Here is a 22,639-nt window from a genome sequence, read left to right as displayed (position 1 = left end):
AGCGCTCGCGAGAGCTCGGAGACAATCGAGCCGCATCACCTCCCTCGGTGTGGCTCCGCCGCTGACTTCCTTTTCCAGAGGGACAAGGGGGGGAGCTGCTTCAAAAAGGCGGGGGGGGGTGGTCGTGTAGCTGTATTGGGAAATGTCACACACACACACACACAATTCACATAAAATCCAGGAGGGTGGGCAGGCGGTGTCTGAAAAGAGAGGGAAAGGGCGGGGGTGGGTGACTGGTGTGTGTGTGGAAATGAGTGTCGTTTCCCCCCCTCGGCAGCGCCTCCCCCTGCAGCTGGCGGACGGATACACGGGGACTACTTTAAAGCGGCCGGTCCTTTCCTTCTATTTTCTCGGTGTCTCCGAGCGGACTCGGCGGCTTTTCCGGGTTCGCCTTTAAACCCGGCTCTGAGCAGCAGCACACACATACACAGAGAGGGAGTGGGCCAGCACAGCAAACACAGCCCCTGCCCCCAGGCCTGGCCCGAAATCTAACCAGAGCAGACCCCAGCACCGCACAGCCCATTTGCACTCCAGTGTAGTCCAGCGCAGCCCGATAATCACAGCTAACGGCCCGGCACTCCTAACATGGCTCTCAAAAGAATCCACAAGGTAATGGGGGAAGCGGCACCCACACCCGCCGTTCATTGTCTCTCTCTCTCTCTCTCTATACAGCTCTCGGTTGTTTCTATTCAAGACGTTACCCCCTCCTTTCCTGCTCGCCACCACCTTCCCGACCGCAGGGCCCGGCCGACCATCCTCTATCCTCGCCATCCGATTGTTTCCTTCTCTTTCTCCCCCCCTCCCCCGACCGCCATTTGCTCTGAGGCCTGTGGTTTGGGGGGGGGAGACCAGGCCTCAATGCCAGGCCGCAGTGTACCCGAGTGGAGGAGGGGGGCTATGGGTTATCTTTTTGTTGTTGGGGGGGGGGGGGGGGGAAGGTGCCCGTTCAACGGTTCGGTTATGTGCAGCTTGCGGGCGGCGGTAGCGAGGCGGAGGGAGGGAGGCAGGTCGCCCCCCCCCCCCCCCCCCCCAGGCGCTTCCTTTCTCACTCCCACGCCCTAGGGGGTTCAGGAGGAAGTGGCGGGGGGCCCGGCCACCACCCAGGTGGGGACCGGGGGAAGGTGGGGGTGGTCGGCGGCTGGCCGTGCGGTTCCCATCGGGGGTAGTGGGTCGCGCCGTAATGTCAGAGTCACCCCCAGCACCGGAGCTGGGCCTCGGGTCGCAGCGGGAGTTTGTCTCCGGGTCCGATTGACCAGTCCCGGGCCTACTGCGTTTCTTCACACAAGCCCAGGGCGATGCTGGAGGACCTAAGACCCTGGGGCGCCCATTTTTTTCTCCCTCGGTGTTCTTACTCTGGAAGTTGGTTTCTTGCATCCTGTTTCCATGTGCGCTGTTTGTATTCTCTATTAGATTCCTCTCCGAAAAGCAGAAATCAAAATCCCATCTCCGTCCTCGCTGTCTCAGTTGATGAGTAGGAACTGGAAGCAATAACTGTAACTTTTTAATGAATAATAGGATGAGTTTTTTTTATGTAACTAAAGATGAGAAGATGTTTCTATTGATTGCACAGAGCGTGTGGATTGGCGTTGGATTTGCTAGTTTTCATTGGTGAATCTGAGTCTTTTGATCTGTCTTTCTCTTAGCGAAGAATTAGTACGAAAGAAAAACTTGGATCACGTTTAATTTACAGTTAATGTATTGTTGTCGTTACTTCCATTATCCACAGTAACGAAGCATAAGATTTCTGAAAGCTTGATTTCGTTATTTTTACTTGAATCTGATTAGTGATGAGTTGTGTATTCATAATTGGCATTTTGTAATTGTGCAAGTTGGCATTTGTTTTTAAGATTCTCATTTATGTGGTAAATTTTGATCATCTTATTACACTGGTTTCTTATGTTAATCTATTTGTTTGTCTTTAAGTCTGTTTACTTTGAAAAGTTTTCTGATTTTTGGGTCAAATGACCTTCAAGTACATAATGACTGCAATGAAAACTTTAAAATGTGACATCCTTGATTTGGGTTATGTCCTGTGGGAGCTCTTTATGAATAGTCAACTATTTCTTTAAAATCTGGATATATCGAGTCTTTGACGTCACTTAACATGGGTTGCAATTGTTCAATTAATCAAAAGTTTCTCAATTACTTTTTTAAAACTAGTTCTTAAATATTTTGGCATATAGCACCACTTACCTGTATTAACTAGCAAGCAGTGCCTTGAATTTATTGTTCATCTTTGCATTTAAGTCTCATGGCTTGACCCTTCCTATCCATACAATTCTTTTGAGAACTCTGAATTACTTTCATTCTGTATTCTTGTGCATCCCTGATTTTTATCTTGCTCCAACATTGACAACTAATGTTTCAGGTCTGTGGAATCTTAAAATTTCCCTTCAATAACCTCTGCACTACTTGATGTAGCTTTTGGCTAATAGTGTGCGTATGAAGCACTATGGCATGCTTTATTACTTTAAAGTCGGTATGTTGAGCAAATTCTTTGATTTTTAATAAATTGTTTTTGGAATTAGTCAACTTTTGTTACACTCCATGAGGTCATACTTTGCTGTGATTTGTCATGTTATTCGTCAAGATCATATGTGCAATGTTAATCACTTTTTAAAAATCTTTTGTTGCAACCTAATTTCAAAGTCAAGCTGTTGTGTTCATTTGCTTTATAAGAAAACATGTTGTTTCTGCTTCAATTGCATTTGTAGTCATGGAGACTCTTAGAAGGGAAACAGACCCTTTGGTCCAACTCGTCCATGCTGATCAGATATCCCAACTCAATTTAGTCTCACCTGCCAGGGTCCATATCCCTCCAAAACCTTGCTATTCATATACCCATCCAGATGCTTTTAAAATGTTACAATCGTACTAGCCTCCACCACTTCCTCTGGCAGCTCAGTCTGTACACGTTCCACCCTTTTCATGAAAAAGTTTCTCTTCTATCTTTCCCCTCTAACCCTAAACCTATGCCCTCTAGTTCTGGACTCCTCCCAACCCAGGCAAAATACTTTGTCTATTTATCCTATCCATGCCCCTCAGATTTTATAAACCTCTGAGATCCACCCTCCGCCTCTAATGCTCCAGGGAAAACAACCCCAGCCTATTCAACCTCTCCCTCAAATCCTCCAACCATGGCAACATCCTTGCAAATCTTTTCTGAACCCTTTCAAGTTTGAGCATCCTTTCAATAGGAAGGAGACCAGAATTACATGCAATATTCCAAAAGTAGCCTAACCATGTCCTGCACGGTGCAACGTGACCTCCCAACTCCCAAACTCAATACTCTGACCATTAAAGAATTCTGGACTTTTGTTTTCCCTGAAGGCAAGTATGCTTTAGGAATGGTGCAGTAAAAGACAGCTAAATTAGTAGTAGTGATTAGACACCTGAGTTTCCACAGGAAACTGTTGAAGCTGGAATTGTTTACTCTGCAAGCGCTGAGGTAATCTGACCGTCTTTTCTGTTGAAGATCCTTTGATGACGGACTCCAAAACATTTAACAAAGTTGCAGGTTCTTGCACACGTAAGCATAATCTTAAGCTTGGGTTGGGGTACATGGTGCCTTGCAACGGTTTTGTTTGTGCTAGGTTACAAAGTAGATGGAATGACCTACAAGGGAGTCAGAGGGAGCTGGTTTATGTATCAGGAAAATTGGTTTCTAACCTAACTCGAATTGTTCTCCAAGTAATGATGGATGCTGTGATATGTATTTCCCAGTCCTTGCAAGCTGACCAAAGGAACTAGTGATATTTTCTGATTTGTATGTTGCTTTGACATTTGTCTCACTAATTCATGGATGTATTCAGTACTCACAGAAACAGTACATATTTTGAAATTGTGTTCATTTTTACATCTGACCCCATTCACCCATCACCCTGTACTTGCTGATGTATCCTTGGGTAGCAATGTCACAGATTTTAAAAATCTCCTCTAGTTCAAATTCCTGTACCTCTCCACATCTCTGCAAATTCTTTCAGTCAATCAACTGAAATATTTTTCAAATTTGCATCTTCGCTTTTTCACATCAATTGGCTGCTTTCTCTGAAGCTGTAAAGATCATAAGCTCCTAAATTGGCGCACCCCCCCATGTCTCTTCTCTGCCCCTGTCAGGTACTTGTTCAGAGGTTAATTCAAACAAATATTTTGATTGCCTGTCTTAATGTCCTCTTGTGATTCAGTGTTGGATTTTTGTCTAACACCTATGAAGTGTTGCAGTGTAAAAATTCTTATTACAAAAGCAGTTAGCGCTGTAGCCACCTTTTTGGAGTTTAGTTAACAGATGAAGTGTATTTATTTGCAGTGTTTTAAAAATACTTGCTATTATAGTTAAAACTAGATTTTGTCTACACATTTTTTAGAACAGTGTGCAACAGCATCATGTGCTTCACTCAAATGACACATTCTTGTTCCTTTCAACTGTTAGAGACATTCTGATGTACCACAGGTTCTAATTGACATTGTTTCATGTCCTTGTTGTAAGTGTATTACAGAGCACTTGGAATCTGGTGCTGTATGTTCCTGAGATTAATACAACCTGTGTAAGGTAATGATAGTTTGCAAAATTTAACAAGTTGAATTTGGAAATGTATTGTTCTTTTGAGGTGATTGTAACCACTCAGGTGTTCAAGATATGAAGCTGACCATTTGGCCTATCAAGTCTGGTAGTCTCCACCTGCCCCAAGTTGTTTACTTTCTACATGTTATTCTGATTTATTTCTCACCTGTTGATTTCTAACTTTAAAAAAATCTGCCTTGCTGTTAATTCAACATCTAAAATTCACATCTGTATGGTTGTCAAACTCAAAAGCAAGTCGTACTTAAAATTTCAATGTTCTTGAATGGTACACGTTTGAAAATTATTGGTGAAAAATCAAACATGAAGTGCTAATCCAAGGGAGTAAATGTTGTCCAAACCTGCCAATAATCTGCACCCACCTGGGAATGACATGTTGAAATTAACGACCTTTCATTTACAAGTCGGCTACCAATTATATTTCTAGTAGCCGCATTACAGATCACTTCATACCCATTGGATCAGCCTGATGAGTTTCTTGGGGGTGTTGTTAAAAAGCAGGTGGAAAGAACATCTGTGTAAACAATTTTGGATGTGAGCATACGTATAGTTAGTAAGTTTGCAGATGACACCAAAATTGGAGGTGTAGTGGATAGCAAAGAAGATTACCCTTAGATTACAGTGGGAATCTTGATCGGATGGAGTTTAATTCAGATAAATGTGAGATGCTGCATTTTGGCAAGGCAAATCAGGCAGGACTTATACACTTAATGGTAAGGTCCAAGGAATGCTGCTGAACAAAGACACCTTGGGTTGCAGGTTCATAGTTCCTTGAAAGTGGAGTTGCAGGTAGATAGGATAGTGAAGGTATTGGGTCTGCTTTCCTTTTTGGTCAGAGCATTGAGTATAGGAGTTGAGAGGTCATGTCGTTGTTTTACAGGATATTGTAAAGGTCACTTTTGGAATACTGCATGCATTTCTGGTCTCCCTCATATTGGAAGGATGTTATGAAACTTGAAAGAGTACAGAAAAGGTTTATAAGCATGTTGCCAGGGTTGGTGGGTTTGAGCTACAGGGAGAGGCTGAATAGACTAGGGTCATCTTCCCTGGAGTGTCGGAAGCTGAGCGGTGAGCTTACAGGTTTATAAAATCATGAGGGGTATGCGTAGGATAAATAGAAAAGTCTTTTTCCTGGGCTGGTAGTCCAGAAATAGAAGTCATAGATTTAGGGTGAGGGGAAAGATTTAAGGGGCAACTATTTCATTGGGTGAAAAGAGGGTGGTGCGTGTATGGAATGAGCTGCCAGAGGAAGTGATGGACACTGGTACAATTGCAGCATTTAAAACGGATCTGAATGGGTATATGAATAGGAAGGGTTTAGTGGGATTTGGGCTAAGTGCTGGCAAATGTGACTAGATTAATTTAGGGTGTTTGGTTGGCATGCAAAGTTGGACCGAAAGGTCTGTTTACATGCTGTGCATCTGACTCTATAGTTAAACAACCCTTTTTTTTTCAAGGGTTTATTCCTATATAGTTTCTGAAATTTTACTGACTTAATTATAACATTTTTCCTTTTTAAAAGTCTCATTATTGGAAAGCTTAATTGACTTCATCCCAAAACACTTAATGGTAAGATCCTGGGGAATCTTGCAAATGAGGAGGATGATAATGGTTCATATTTTGCTGAAAGCCAATTAAGAATATGTAGATATTGGGAAAGACATATCACTCTCGGCGTGAGAGTCCAGGCTCTGCAGTGTTTGTATACTTGCAGTTTAAAGCTTGTTTTTGTCAAAACCTCTTGAAATGAGGTAATCACGAGCTAATGATACCTGTTGCACTATGCCTTAATATCAGCCACTGCAAATAGTTGTGAAAGCGGAAATTAAAAGTTTTGCACTATCCATTTTAATTCTGAAAGTTCGTCTGATATGAAAAGGTTACCTGTGTGCTTGGTGAACTTAATACCAAGTTTCTATTACTGATTTCCTACTGTAGTTGTGATGTTCGGCATCTAGATTTTTGGAAGTGTAATTAGTGGTACTTGCATACTTATTGAGCCTCTTGTTAACTCTTGAAATTGAAAACCGTGCCTAGAAAATGACGTGGGAAGGTAATCTTTTCTGCAATATGCAACATTTCTACATTCATGAAGAGAGTTCCTCACTTTAATTCCAAAGTTTGCTGAAATATCAGAAAATTGTGCAGTTGTGTGAAAATATTTGCTAAAGTGTTTCATTGAAGGTCAGGATCAAACCACACTTTGTACCTAATCACTTTTTACTTGCCACCCAGTTGTTGTTCTGCAAGTTGTGGAGAAGATTGTTACTTTGGGAAAACTACTTTTGAAGCTTCCAAGGTGCTTATTTATTGTGGAAATTGAGTTAAAGTTCAACCATCTCAAGTTTGCTTTAATGCCAATATAGTCAGATGCTCCCTGTTTACAAGAAAAGCTGTATTCATGATTTGTGGATTTGAGACCACCTGGAATGTAAATGAAGTTGTAAGCCATGAATCTTAGATTTTGCTGTTCACGTAAGGTTTACACCTCAAGGTAATGTATCCTTCTTTGATCTGGAATTTGCTGTGGTTGTACTGAAGTCCAGTGGTTTAATCAGAATTGCATCAAATGCAGGTGAATTGACTTGCTCCTGCTTCCATGTTGTCTCTAATCAGTTGGATCCATGCATGAACTCTTGATTCTAGAAATACTCATTATCATTGGGCATAGGCAACTTGCCTGTATTAATGACAAAAACTGTATTGAAATTGCTGTTTGGATGTCTCATTTGCTTAGAGTGGATTGTTTTCCAAAGACTGGAATTTATAACCATACTGAGGGGTCTTACCTGATGCCAAATATAATCTAAAATGCTATTGCGGTTCTGAGTCACTTTGAGAAACTTTGTTAAAGGTATACATTTGGTCTAAACAATTGCCACATAGATCACATTTTATAGAGTGGTTTTCATCTTTGGGGATAGAAAGCAAGCTGTCAGATCAGTTGGCTGTTTCTTCAACCCAGTTTTCATAATGAAAAGGGTGGCTGATTATTTTTCTTCTTGCCAATTTTCCATCCTTGATGAAATCATGCTTTTTTAAAATCTTTTTTGGTTGGGGGGGGGGGGGGGTGGTTTGAAGTTAGTCATTACTTTGGGCAGTAGCAGGATCTAGTTCTGGTCTCTTTCAGATCTTACCAAAAAAACCACCTGTACCCAGTGCATTCTCGTACTGCTGATTGGACTTTCAATGGCCTTTCTGTCCAGAATATGAAGTAGTAATGTCATGAGAGAAAGAAAGGTGATTTGTTCAGCTGACTTGTGTGTGAATGTCTTTAAATCGAACTTAGTATGCTCTTTTCATGTGAGTACAGATTATTGGCAGGTTTGGAAAGCAATTTTCCCCTTGCATCAACACTTTATTTTGCTGAAAATGCAAACAAATGTTTTGTGACTTGCTGTTCAGAGCATTGATGTTTTAAGTTGATCTTGCATTTGACAAGTATTCAGATGTTCTACTTAAATGCAGGATTGACAGTTCAAAGTTTTTGTTTTTCCTCTAACTTAATTTTGTATGTTTTTAATACTTTAGACCAAGGAAAGATGTCCTGAAACTCTAATGAAATAAGGATGCGAGGTTTCTGCAGTGTTGAAATGCAGGAAGGCATCCATCCCATTGACTATCAGCCAACTATCTTTGAGTAAGACTAGCTCATCCAATTTTCTCCACTCTTGGCCTTGTAGTTTAGTAATTTTTTTTTCTCATGTTTATATATTTCCCTTTTTGAAAGCCTGAAATCCAGCTACACATCATTCAAGTTCTTTGGCTTTTTCATAGTTGCACTATTGGTTTTAATTTTTAAACAATATTAACTGTTTTTAAGTACCTGGGTACTCAATTTCTTTGTGTCAGACCTCTAAATGTTTTCATATGCATATGCAACAGTTACAAGGGAAGAACTTCTGTGGCTTTCCAGACATTTAAAGTTACTGTGTAATCTCACATATCATTTAAAGGGAGCATCGTCTTTAACTTTGATCCATTATATCGTAGACACCAGACTTGTAACTTTCCAGTTGCAAAGACAGATATATTCTGAAGTCCCAAAACACTCATCCGTGTTTATTTTTTTGCTCCTGGTTAAACATGTGACATGTGCTTAAGCCCTATTTGTTTAAAGCACTGCTTTGGTTCCCTTGTGTGCTAGCAAACTTCAAAACTAATTTCTTCAAGCTGGCTTTTCTCTGCATAATATTACCACTCACCTTCCAGTTTAAAAATGCAATATGTTTGGCTGAACCACTCTTTCATAAAGCATTCCAAGTTTTTAATAACTTCCTGAACTAGCCATCTCTTTTAAAACGTTTCGGTGAACATTTTGAATTGAATATCCTCCATTGTTCTGGTTTGGGATAAGAAACGTTTCATCATATCAAACAATACTGTAACTTAAAAATTTCTGACCTTTTTATTAAGGGATTGGGACACTCTGGAGGCAGGAAACCTGTTTCCACTGATGGGTGAGTGCCGAACCAGAGGGCACAGCTTAAAAATACGGGGTAGACCATTTAGGACCGGGATGAGGAGAAACTTTTTCGCCCAGAGAGTGGTGGCTGTGTGGAATACTCTGCCTCAGAGGGCAGTGGAGGCTCAGTCTCTGGATTCATTTAAGAAAGAGTTGGATAAAGCTCTCAAGGATTGTAGAATCAAGGGTTATAGAGATAAGGCAGGAACAGGATACTGATTAAGGATGATCAGCCATGATCATATTGAATGCTGGTGCAGGCTCGAAGGGCAGAATGGCCTACTCCTGCACCTATTGTCTATTGACCTTTTTTGGCTGGGGTGGGAATAGCCAAAATATCCTGTCGTAATTTTTTTCATCCCTGGCATCATATGAATCAGTGCTGTCCGATGTCTTTAATACTTCCTTTATTGGGCTTTCTGGAATATATTTGATGTCTAGTTATGGAAGTCAGTGTGTTGTATTTTATTTTATTGCATTTTCACAAATGATTGTATAAAAATGCAATAGAAAGTGCAACATAAATGAAACCTATTAGAATTTGAATTGTGTAAGGTGTCATAGGGATAGCTGTATTTTCAGTTGTTTCATCCTACCCTTGCCAAAAACAAATCGTTCCATTCAGTGACCTGAAGAAGTTAGCATTTTTAAACTTTTCTCCAGGAATGAGAATTTGAAAAGGTTGCGCAAGATTAGTTGGAGGTATAAGAATTCACTTTATAAAGCACACTAAGCATTAAATGATGTCCAGTGAAGGAACATTGTTGTAAAGTGTCATCTTTGTTTTCAATTCCCTCTGTGGCCTTGCCCCTGCTCTCAAATATCTTCTCATCCTGCAACTGCCCCTGAACTTTTACTGTTTCACTATTGGTAGCTATACCTATAGCTCCTTGGGCTCTTAAGCTCTGGTCATCCGATTGTAATAGTTCCTTGTCTGGATGGTTTGTTTGATTGTGCTTTGAAATGTGCTGGGATGCTTTAAGTTAGAGATGTAACATTGATATTTGATGTATTGATGTAAAGTATTGATATGTAATCTTTGTGGTGTGTTCAAAGAAGCAGTTGAGAATAGAAGTGAAGAATTCCAAGACTGAAATGCTCTCCAAGTGTCACATGTGCAAAAGCACATGATGATCTGTTTGGTATGTATGTTGGCAGCTGTTCTGTGGTATCTCATAACCACATGCAGACACGTCAGAGCCCTAAATGCATACTTGCTTCGGTTAATGGTAACCCTTTTTACTCAGGTGGATTTGAGCTCACTGCATGTTAAGGTAATTGCCTTCTAGTTGAGCAGTTAACTGCCAATGGAGTGCTGCAAATGTGTAGTTTAGGTATATGCAGAAAAAAAAAACCAAATGTACCAAGCAGTTGTTGAATACAATCTGTTCTATTTCACTTTGTGTAGAAGAGCTGTTTGCGTAAATGGGATATGTCAATTTGTGCAAAAGCCTTCCTTTCATTGGTCTATTTTGTGAACTATGCAAGTTGTAGATAAAGAATTGCTTCAGAAAAACTAATGAGAAAATTGATTTTTACTTTTGCCCTTTTTCCTCAAAGATATACTTGATGTAAAAATAAATCAGGATGCATGTACCAAAGCCATTTGAAAATGTTTGTCTTCACCAATGATCCTTTTAGGGTAATGGTTTATGATTGTGCTTTGATGTATTCCCATTTAAGGAAAGCGATAATAATCTTAACTGAAATTCAACTTGAACATACTCAGCATTACGATTTCCCTGCTAATTAAAAAGAAATTGCATAAGTTTGGTTATGAGAGAAGGATAGAACAAGTTACACTTTTATTATATAGGGCACTAACATTTATGCACCAATTGACTTAAGCTGTGAGATTTTAAATGTAGCCATAGAATTTTTTTAAAAAGTTAATCTGTTCGGTGTGCGTAGGTGTTTCAAATACATTAGAGGTGGTAGGTGAACCTGCCCTCAAGTCCTTCACAACATTCTGGTCAGCCTGCTGGATAATTAACTCTCAGAAAAACCATTTCTTTATCATGTGAATGGAAGAAAAGGATGAGATTTCACCTTCAAGTAAGAGAATTGGCATTTTTTTTGGATGAGCAATGAGAGTTGATCGGGGCTGCCATAGCTAATTTGTTGGGGCTTGGAGTAGGTATCCTGCCAAAGGAGGGAAGAGCTGTTTTAGTGAGGTGACAATCTCCCTGTTGAAGCTGGACTGGAATGGAGAGGTTGCAAAAAGAGAACAATTTAAAACTTGTGAATAAAGGACCACTCGGCAAACTAGGAATAAGGAGTACATGAAATTCCTAAAATAATTAATTTACAAATGAATGTGGTATCTTGGTTCATGTGTTTAGGAGTTGGGAGGTGGTTTGGGTGATATGTCAGTTGTATTGCAATAAACTTTTTGTCAATTGTTAAATTTTAAATCTGATACTAAGATCTGTGACACTTACAGGTTGTCAAGAGCCAAATGAATGTGAAAGTAAGGACACCATGTTTCAATTGCACAGCATATTAGTAAAACCATGTTTCAAATGTGTGCAGTTTTAGTCTAGTTCAAAGGAGGTTAGCAGTTTGATATCTGCAATGAGTGGGTTGTTTTGAGGATAGATTGAAATAGAATGTTAGTGATGGATGATTTGAAGCATACAAGATTCTGAATGGCCTTGACAAGGAGGATCAGGAAAATATATTTCCTTTGGAGTCCAGAACAAAGGGATGTTCTTTTTTAAAAAGGAAAACGTTTCCCTTTTAGGACATATGTAAATTTTTTCTTGAGGGCTATGATACTTTAAACTTTGCTTCAGGTGGTAGTGGAGGCAGGAAAAATGAAATATTTTTAAGCTAGAGGTAGATTCTTAGAGAAGGGAATCGAAGGTCAAGAAGGGTACATGGCAGTCTAGAAATCAGGTCACAGATCAACCATGATCTTATGAGAAGTGGAGGCTGGGAGGGTTGAATGTCAAACTTTTGTATATATGAGCTTATTGGGCTGGAAGGTGTGTTTAGGGTGATGGCTTATTTTAATGCACAAGTTTCTGTCAGCTGCTTTGGAAAAATAAAATTTGCAAACTTAGGCTGCTTTTGTTGTGCCAGTTTATCTGCTGTGGTATCTAGGAAGTTAATGTTTTCCTTGTGTTGTGGCTTACGTTGAATGGGCAGTTGATAATTATACTTCCAATTCTGCATCCGAGTCCAAACAATGCACAAGTCAGCATAAATACAAAAGGTAATATTACTTTGTAACAGTAATGACCTCTGTGACCTAATAAGAGTTAATGTGAATGATGAAACACCTGAAAATTAAAAAAAAAGCCACTTGATATATATTGAGGGCTGAGCTGTGAGAAGGGAGAGGCCTGGTTGCTGAAATCAAAAGTTAAAACTGCAGTTCAGTTTGTTCAAATAAGCAATTTTTCCCCTGTGCAAAGAAAGAAACATTGAGATTTGGCTAACATAGACTATGTCATTTTTATCAACTAAGAAGAGAATTCTTCGTTAGAGTGAAGTTCACAGGAAGGCCAAATAGAGTAGCTCAAAACTGAAAGTTTTAATGGAATATGAACTAGCAGATACAGTTAAGGTGATTAGCAAAAGAATCCTTGGGGTTTGGTGGTGAGAGAAAAATGTGATGTTTTCTTTATACAGCAAGTACATGGAATATGCTGCCTGAGAGAGTGAGGAAAGAAGATTCTATATAAGTTTCAGAAGAGAATGGATTTGCCTAAGGGGGCAATATAGGGACATGGAGGAAGAGCAGGGCAGTGGAACCAATTGGATAGTTCCCTCTAAGAGCCAGCGCAGCCATCATTGGCGCGAGTGACCTCCTGTGTTCTGAGACTTGATGAGGTAGGTCAACACACCAATCAGTACTACTCTTGCATATAATTGCACTTATGTCATGAGTTGGGATAAGAACATAAAAAGAAAAAGTGGGGTAGGGCATTCATCACCTTGAGCCTTGTAAGATCGTGGTTGGTTTGGCCCAGGCTTCAACTCTATCATGTCAGCTCCTTGTAACTCTAACTCCTCAATTTCTAAACTCTACCTACCTCCTCTTTAATATTTTAATCTAGCTTCTGCAACTCTCTGTGGGTTAGAAGATACCAGGCGTTTACTACCCTCTGAGAGAAGTTCCCTCACATCATCTCTTTAAAATCAATATTCCCTCACTTTTGTAATTGGTGTAGTCGAGATTCCCTCAAGTAAAATATTTTCTCAATCAACCTTGTCAAAATTGGAGTCTTGGATATTTCAAAAAGATCACCCCTTGTTATAAATTCCAATAAATAAAGGCCTTTTTAAAAATCAACCTTTTCTTCCCAGGAATCAGCTTAATAAATCTGTTTTTGAAAGACCTCCCAAGCCAGTAATTCCCCATTAAATATGGGGGCGACAGTACTCCAAGTGTGCCACAGTGTACAGTATTAAAAAGACAACTCTATTTTTAAATTTCAATGTCCAAGTAATGAAGGCCAAGTTTCCACTGCTTTCATATTTACTTGCTGCATCTCCATGCTGGCTTTGTTTTCTGTACAATATCACCAATTCCTGATGAATTTTTTTGAAGTTTGTTTCCATTAAAATAAGAGTCTGCCTTTTAATTTTTCCTCAGTGTATAACTTCTCTTTCATGTATTCTATCTGCCATATTTTTGCTTGCTCACCCTATCCATATCCCCTTGCAGATCCCTTATCTCATCACAATATTCCCTCCCATCTATTTTAGTATCCACAAATTTGAATTGATTAGACTGTGGTCCCTCTTCAAAGTCATGCACGTAGATGGCAAATACTGAGATTCGAGCTGTCTTTCTGAACTGCAAAAGACTTCTTAATTCTGACTGTCTTTAGTGTGATAAACAATCCTCAAGCCATGCTAATGTTTGCCCCAATACAGAGATCTTGGGCAGTTGCTTTATATGTGGAATGGGGGCATCTTATCAAATGTCATACATTTGTTTTCCCCTTTAGCAACTCTGCTTTTTATCCTCCAAAGAATTCCAGCAAATTTGTCAAATGATTTCTCTATTACAACGTTGTTTGACTCTGATTGCATTAAGCTTTTTAAAATTGTGCTGCTATTGTTTTCTTTATAAATGGGCTCTGCCTATCATCTTTCGGGGAATGCTAGCTAGTTTGAAGTTTCCTGTTTTGTCTCCAACTTTCCCTTCAACAGCAACATCACATTAGAGGTGTTCTAATCACTGGAATCCTGTGTATTCTGGAACATTTCAGCCATTCAAACTTTGCTATCTCTGGAGCCATTCTTCAAAAGCTCTTGGATGCAGGAGGGGAAAGTAGCTGCGAATGTGATTGGTAGATGAAGGGTGGGGATGGGAGGGTGGAAAGGAAGATGGACAGTTAAAAGGGTCAGTACTGCATTGGAGGCTTGAACCTGGGATAAGGTGTGTGGAGGGAAAATGAGGAAACTGGTGAAATTGACATTGATCCCGTGTGGTTGCAGGGTCCCAAAGCAGAGCATAAGGCATTCTTCTTCCAAGTGTCAGATGACTAGGATTTGGTGGAGGAAGCCCAGGACTTGATTGTTCTTGGCGGAGTGGACGTGTAGGCGCATGTTTTGCACTACTTGTGGTGGCAGGGGAAGGTGGAGGGTGGGTTGGTGGAGGGCGTGTGGACCTAACAAGGGAGTTGTGGAGGGAAAGGTCTCAGTGGAACGCACGTAGGGGTGGGTGGGAAATATATCCCTGGTGATGAGGTCTATTTGTAGCTGGCGGAAATGGTAGAGGATGACGTATTGTATCTCAGCAACAAGGACAGACCCACCCCCACCTCTGCATACAACGCATCATCCTCTGCAACTCATTCATTCCTGATGAAGAGCTCATGCTGGAAGCATTGACTTTCCTGCTCTTCAGATGCTGCCTGACTGGCTGTGCTTTTCCAGCACCCCATGTTTCGACTGCTTTAGTTATTTTGTCAAATATCTTGTCATTTGTGGTAGAGACTGTTAAAGACTCTTGCTTCTGTTAGCACCTTACTTATCTGTCATCTTTGAGATGTTTAGTACCTCCCCCTCCCTCCACTAGGAAGACAAAGTATCTGTTTATATTGTCTGTATGGCATTTTCATATTCCCTGTTATCAATTCCCCAGTCACATCTCCAAGGGTCCCATACTCCAGCTGTTTGTTTTTCACATGAACTTAGAAGCTTTTGCTTCATACTTTTATTTTTTTGCCCATTTTCTTTCTTCAATTTTTTCCGTAATAGCTCATTTGACATCTGGTACCCTAAAGCAAAGTTGCCAATCCTGTGGCCTGCCATTTATGAATGCCTTCGGTTTTGATTAGATAATCTCCTTGACCACCTTTTTGTTAACCACAGGTGGTTCATCCTTCCCATTGACTCTTCCTTCCTGATCAGAATAATATTTTACTGGCCATTCTGGAATGTCTACTTAAATGTTTGTTTGCTGCTTATTGACTGACCACTTCCTTAGTCCAATTTTCCTAGCCAACTTCAAAATCTCTTTCTTCATGCCTCAGTTCTTGCCTTTAATGACACTTTCAAATCAGCGTTACCCTCCTCAAACTGAACTTGAATTTATACTGAGATGTAGTTGCTATCCTCTATAGATCCTTAACAAAGAGTGATTTTTTAAAAAATTGTCCCTCATTCCTCATAACTAGATTGAAAACTCCCTGTTTCTGGGTAGGATGTACTAAGTACCACTTCAAGAAACAATCCCTGATATATACTAAAAGTTAGTCTCTCATGTTACCTATGTGTGTCTGATTTGTCCAGTTAGTATGTAATTAAAATAATCAGTAACAGTCAGAATACTCTTGCTTCCAGTATTTCCTGTTTTCCGGTCTCTTCTACAGCGAGACAATCCTTTTGGGGGCCTATATAAATGATGTTCACCTATAATTTCTTTCCCTTGCTATTCCTTATTTCAACACTGATTTCATACTACAGTTATTTGCACCTATACCACTTCACCTTTTACTGATGCCTTCATTTATTAACAAGACTACTCCAATTCCTTATTGCCTATTTTTCAAAATATCGAATACAGTTGACTGTTAAGTTCCCAGTCCCATTCACCCTGCACCCACATATTACAAAATCCTCTAGTGATGGACAGAGAAATCAAGGGTTACAGTGCAAGGGCAATAAAGTGGACATGAAGAACGTCTGATCAGCCATGATCTTATTGAATGATGGAGCGGGCTCCAGGAGCTGAATGGTCAACTCCTGTTTCTATTTCTTCAGTCGTATTTGCTTATTTCTATTCTTGCAACTTTTTTTTTCTAAATAAAAATGCAACATGCATGTTCAGGTAAAGAACATTCAGCTTTTAGATTTCATGGTTGTTATTTATAATTACTTCTGACTCTAATTTTTGACACATTCTTTTGCTTCTATTATCTGCCTTTTTTCTATCTCATTTTGATTATCATTCACCTCTTCACTACCTTCACCTCTGCTGTCTTGTTTCCTTTTGATATTTTTGTTTAATGTAAACTTCCTCACTATCAATCTACCCAATCATCCAAAGCCTTAACAGCAGCCCAAGTAATGATTTGTGAGGATGCTGGTGCCAACATGGTTCAAATAAAGGCTGTGTCACAGGACACAGTTCACTCTTCCTAGAATTGGCAGCAGAGCCCATTTCTCCCACACTGTTCTTTGAGCTACACATTTACTGCGTGCCAGTTTTCATTACCATTGTGTTTATACCATTATGGTTCTTTCTAATTTGTGTCGAGCTGCTTGTAATCCCTCAGAATCTCCTTCCTGCTGGTACCTGTGTCATTGGTACCAAATGGATTCTTCTCCTATTCCCAAGTTACCTTACAACGCAGAAGAGATGTTCTGAGCTTTGGCACAAGATAGGCAACACAACCTGTGGGATGTGTCCTCTGGAAAAACAGCAAATATTGCTCTGTGATCACCTATTACTAATACATTTCTTTTTCCTCCACCTTATTGAATATTCTGTCACTGATTCACTTTAACTTGGTCATCCTCCCTGCAGGCCGTGTTGTTGTCCATGCTGGGAGGCGGACCATCCTATTTGAACAACGGCACTGGCTGAGTCTCATCCAAAGTTAAATTCTGGATCCCAATACTTCGTTCTGTGCTAGCTAAGGACACCTAGCACACCTCCCTATTTCGAACTGAGGACCATATTTAAGCGGTGTTAGGTTTTCAAGAGACAGTGTCCTGGTAATCTCTGCTCCCCCACCCCCCTCAGCCAGGTCAGTGTCCACAGTTCAAACTCCAGCTCATGATTTCCAAGCTGCAATTCCTCAAGCGGCCAGCATTTGCTGCAGAGGTGGTCACCGTGGATTTCACCAGCGTTCTGCACCTCCATATACTATAACTAGAACACACAACCCTGCCGGTCATCTTTATTTAATTCAATTAATCAATTGTGAATGTTAAATATTTAGTGAATTTCCCAAGGTACTCTTCAGCTTGTATGAAGCAACACAGAATAAATACCAACCAATCACCTTGCTGTTTCCCTGTGATGCCCCACTTTGACAGGTAGCATTTGAAGGGACACTGCCTCTTGTTTTCATCTCGCTGCTGCTGACCACCTCATGGAGGTCTGCTTTCCTAGTCTGCTTCACTGATGCTGACTGGCTGCATGCTTCTCCCCATCTGCTTCACAGTGATGCTATGACTTGGTATGGTGAATTCTGGACCTCAACCAGAGCCAAAGAAATGCTTCTCTTGGTGCAGTTGAGCACTGAAATCATTACTTTTTATGATGCTTACCCAATTCTGATTATTTTTTTGCTAGGTATTTAATTACTAAGTTATAAGCTAGTAAGTTCAGTTTTTTGAAGGGATGACTTTATCTGTCGTCTGGTTCTTTACACAAGAGCTCTTACTTTGCATTTAATGTTAGTTCTTGGGAATTAAACATCCTCCTCTTTCACAATCATACTACTTCCAGATAATGCAACAGATTGAAATTTGATCACCGTTTATTGCCTATTGCATTAAGTAGGATTTTTATCACTTCCTTGTCAGAGCTAAATTAATGGTTGTGTGCTGTAGGGGCATTGACACTAGAAACTAGATTGATTAACATCATGTGATTCTTCCAGTAGACTGAGGCGGCTTTCATCAAACAGTTTGGCAATAGTTAATCTGGTCCAGAAGTAGAAGTTTGAAATCTCTATGTACAACCTACTTTTGAAGATTTTTATTTTTTATAATTTGAATTTCTCCTGCAACTTGTAATCAGAGTCTATGGTTATACTAAATGTTCTGCTGAACTCATTTGTGCCCAAGCATATCAAGTGAAAAATAGTGGAATACAAAGTGAAGAGGGCAATCAAGAGGGCTCACCACAAGTAGCATCCTTTATTAAACTGATCTGGTAAACCATGACTGACTATATTTCCTAAGCTCCCCACCCCAAAAAAAAACAATTTTTACACTTTATCCCTCTTCTGTCTAGGATATAACCATAAGGCAGAGGAGCAGAAGTAGGCTATTCAGCCCTTTGAGTCTGTTTCTGTCATTCAGTAAGATCATAGCTGATCTGATCCTTTTTAACTGACTTTCCTGCCTTTTGCCGGTTAAGCTTTGATTCTCTTCCTCATTGAAAATCTGTCTGTCTCAGCTTTGAAGATGTTGAATAACAGCCTTGATAACGCTCTGCAGTGGCTCAGGTGCAAGACTGAATAACTATGCTAATATTGCTAGTAGTTACTGTACCTCCCTGATTTCAGATTCCCCTAGTTTCTCACCTATTTTCCCTTTGTCGCCATTTCTGGTTCACTTCCTGTTCCCACTAAACTGTTGGCAGCCAACTCCTGTTCCTGGCCTCCATGTTAGCTGATAATGTAATCATTTCCTCTCTTACTTTGCTGTCTCCAGTCTTCTCAAGCCCACATTCTTGACTCTACCATCCTTGCAAACTAGAATTCAGTTTCAAGTTTGCTTTCCTTGCGAGTCCTTGAAAATGTTTTGTCTAAAGTTCATACTCTTGCATGCTTAAATCCCTCCAAACTAATTTCCATCCCTCATGTAGTATAAATAAATGGCTTCCATCAAAACATAAGGTTGTTCATTGACTTACCTGATATGGATGCTGAAAATGTGTTGCTGGAAAAGCGCAGCAGGTCAGGCAGCATCCAAGGAGCAGGACAATCGACATTTTGGGCATGAGCCCTTCTTCAGGAATAAGGAGAGTGTGCCAAGCAGGCTAAGATAAAAGGTAGGGAGGAGGGACTTGGGGGATGGGCGTTGGAGATGTGATAGGTGGAAAGAGGTTAAGGTGAGGGTGATAGGCCAGGGTGGGGGCGGAGGCGGAGAGGTCAGGAAGAAGATTGCAGGTTAGGAAGGTGGTGCTGAGTTCAAGGGTTGGGATTGAGACAAGGTGGGGGGAGGGGAAATGAGGAAACTGGAGAAATGAGTTCATCCCTTGTGGTTGGAGGGTTCCTAGGCGGAAGATGAGACGCTCTTCCTCCAGCTGTCGTGTTGCTTTGGTCTGGTGATGGAGGAGTCCAAGGACTTGCATGTCCTTGGTGGAGTGGGAAGGGGAGTTGAAGTGTTGAGCCACGGGGTGGTTGGGTTGGTTGGTCCGCGTGTCCCAGAGGTGTTCTCTGAAACGTTCCGCAAGTAGGTGGCCTGTCTCCCCAATATGGAGGAGGCCACATTGGGTGCAGCGGATGCAGTAAATGATGTGTGTGGAGGTGCAGGTGAGTTTGTGGCGGATATGGAAGGATCCCTTGGGGCCTTGGAGGGAAGTAAGGGGGGAGGTGTGGGTGCAAGTTTTGCATTTCTTGCGATTGCAGGGGAAGGTGCCTGGATGGAGGTTGGGTTGGTGGGGGGTGTGGACCTGACGAGGGAATCACGGAGGGAGTGGTCTTTTCAGAACGCTGATAGGGGAGGGAAATATATCCCTGGTGGTGGGGTCCGTTTGGAGGTGGCGGAAATGACGACGGATGATGTGATGTATATGGAGGTTGGTGGGGTGGTAGATGAGGACCATTGGGGTTCTGTCCTGGTGGCGATTGGAGGGACGGGGCTCAAGGGTGGAGGAGCGGGAAGCGGAGGAGATGCGGTGGAGAGCATCGTCGATCACGTGTGGGGAGAATTTGCGGTCTTTGAAGAAGGAGGCCATCTGGGTTGTTCGGTATTGGAACTGGTCCTCCTGGGAACAGATGCAGCGGAGATGAAGGATTTGGCAATATGGGATGGTGTTTTTACAGGGGGCAGAGTGGGAGGAGGTGTAGTCTCGGTCGCTGTGAGAGTCTGTCAGTTTATAGTAAATGTTGATACGGTCGCCCGACATAGAAATGGAGAGGTCTAGGAAGGGGAGAGAGGGGTCTGAGACGGTCCAGGTACATTTGAGGTCGGGGTGGAAGGTGTGGTAAAGTGGATGAACTGTTCAACTCCTCGTGGGAGCACGAGGCAGCGCCGATACAGTCATCGATGTAGCGGAGGAAAAGGTGGGGGGCTCAACTCCCACTCCACCAAGGACATGCAAGTCCTTGGACGACTCCATCGCCAGACCATAGCAACACGACAGCTGGAGGAAGACTGCCTCATCTTCTGCCTAGGAACCCTCTAACCACAAGGGATGAAACTCAGATTTCTCCAGTTTCCTCATTTCCCCTCCCCCCACCTTGTCTCAGTCCCAACCCTCGAACTCAGCACCACCTTCCTAACCTGCAATCTTCTTCCTGACCTCTCCGCCCCGCCCCCACTCCGGTCTATCACCCTCACCTTAATTTCCTTCCACCTATCACATTTCCAATGCCTCTCCCCCAAGTCCCTCCTCCCTACCTTTTATCTTAGCCTGCTTGGCGCACTCTCCTTATTCCTGAAGGAAGGGCTCATGCCCGAAATGTCGATTCTCCTCCTTGGATGTTGCCTGACCTGTGCTTTTCCAGCAACACATTTTCAGCTCTGATCTCCAGCATCTGCAGTCCTCACCACCTCCTACCTGATATGGATGGCCATACCAAGCACCTCTTTGATCATCCAGCTTGATTCCGTTTTGCCCATGATAACACTTGAAGTGGTTTTTCCTCTTTTTGTTTCTGCACACTATTACTGAGAAATAAGTAGCCAAAGATTGATCCGGAAGCTGCCATAGTTACTTGGTGAGTTTTGTTAAGATTGCCACTTACCTGAAGCCTCCAGGCATGGTTTATAATTCTCAAGCTTGAGATGTTTCTGTTGTGGAGGAGGGCCTTGGAACTTGAGAAGGGAGTGCACTTTGTAATTCATTAGTGGATGCAGAAGGTATCTGCAATCTAAAAGGTTGAATAGAACTATAGTGACTGAACACTTTTTTTAGTTATGATTTAGTTATTACCCCAAATGCTTACTAAGCAATTTACTGCTTGTGGTCTTGATCAAAGTTAGGCTGTGTCTCCTGGCATGGCTGAAAAGGTCTGTGCATGCCCACTTCGTCAAATGCTCAGGCCGTAAAAATCATGGCACCCAAATGCATGCAACAAGTAAGTGAACAGAATGGAGTAATGTCCTGTCCTATGTGCCTTGATGGTGTCAGTAGGCCTCAGCGCCAGGGACCCAGGTTCAATTCCCACCTCCGGCAATGTGTGGAATTTGCACATTCTCCCTGTGTCTGTATGGGTTCCCTCCGGGTACTCTGGTTTCCTCCCACAATCCAAAGATGTACAGACTGTGCTAAATTGCCCATGGTGTTCAGGGATGTGTAAATTATGTGCATTAGTTAGGGATAAATGTAGAGTGATAGAGGAATGGATCTGAGTGGGTTGTGCGGACGTGTTGGTCCGAATGAATGGCCTGTTTCCACACTAGGATTGTATGATTTATAACCACAGGATTAATAATCCCTGTACCAGGGTATCAACTGAGGAATTCCTCTGTGTAGGTATTTTCTACTCGACCTGTTCAGACAGGTTATTACATACATCTGGAGCAGGCGGGACTCGGCTTAATCATCTTCAGCTGTTTCATCAATGAAACTGCCCCTAACATCAGGTGAAAGTATGCATTTTCACTTTTAAAACAATGACTCAGACAGGTTATGATCTGCCTCTGGCTGGCCTTCTGACCCACAGGTCACCTTTGCTTTGCAAGAACCCTTATGTGAGATGTACATCTTTTTTTAATTAACCTGTTCAGATTCATTACGATACACCATTGGAGCATTTGGGACAACCTCAAGTGTCTGGTCCAGAGATTTTTTTTTGGATTTGGCGGGGGTGCAGAATACTGCTATTGTATCACCAGCACTCAATGTTGTAACATTGGATTTTTTTTTTGAGGAAGCTTTTCCATGGATGGAAAGTTTTCAGGAGTTCCATTTGTTGTCAATTGGTACAAAATCTTTCATGGTATTCATTTAAAATTCTGGTTGTTTTCATGCATCGATCTGTAGCTCCCTTTCCTACTGCACATGTTTCTGACTGATATGAAATGTGTTGAACAGCAAGCAGTTCTAAGTTATGATGTTCAGGAGGGTCAAAATGACTGACAGTCATTTTGAGGGAGAAAGTGAGGACTGCAGATGCTGGAGATCAGAGCTGAAAATGTGTTGCTGGAAAAATGCAGCAGGTCAGGCAGCATCCAAGGAGCAGGAGAATTGATGTTTTGGGCATGAGCCCTTCTTGAAGAAGGGC

General features: G+C 41.5%; 1 protein-coding gene across 1 annotated transcript in view; it reads left to right on the top strand.

Moving 5' to 3' along the window:
• The first annotated feature begins 319 nt into the window (after nucleotides 1-319).
• Nucleotides 320-22,639, top strand: part of ube2d2 (ubiquitin-conjugating enzyme E2D 2 (UBC4/5 homolog, yeast)) — a 46,636-nt gene continuing 24,316 nt past the window's right edge. Inside the window, exon 1 of the mRNA XM_060837158.1 lies at nucleotides 320-609. Within this exon, the coding sequence (XP_060693141.1) occupies nucleotides 586-609 (24 nt within the window). The 5' untranslated portion in view covers nucleotides 320-585. The remainder of the gene's footprint in view (nucleotides 610-22,639) is intronic.

Source organism: Hemiscyllium ocellatum, chromosome 16 (genome assembly GCF_020745735.1).
Source record: "Hemiscyllium ocellatum isolate sHemOce1 chromosome 16, sHemOce1.pat.X.cur, whole genome shotgun sequence".
Taxonomy (NCBI): Eukaryota; Metazoa; Chordata; class Chondrichthyes; order Orectolobiformes; family Hemiscylliidae; genus Hemiscyllium; species Hemiscyllium ocellatum.
Note: the sequence above shows the minus strand (reverse complement) of the source record. Positions and strands in the feature narration are given on the sequence as shown.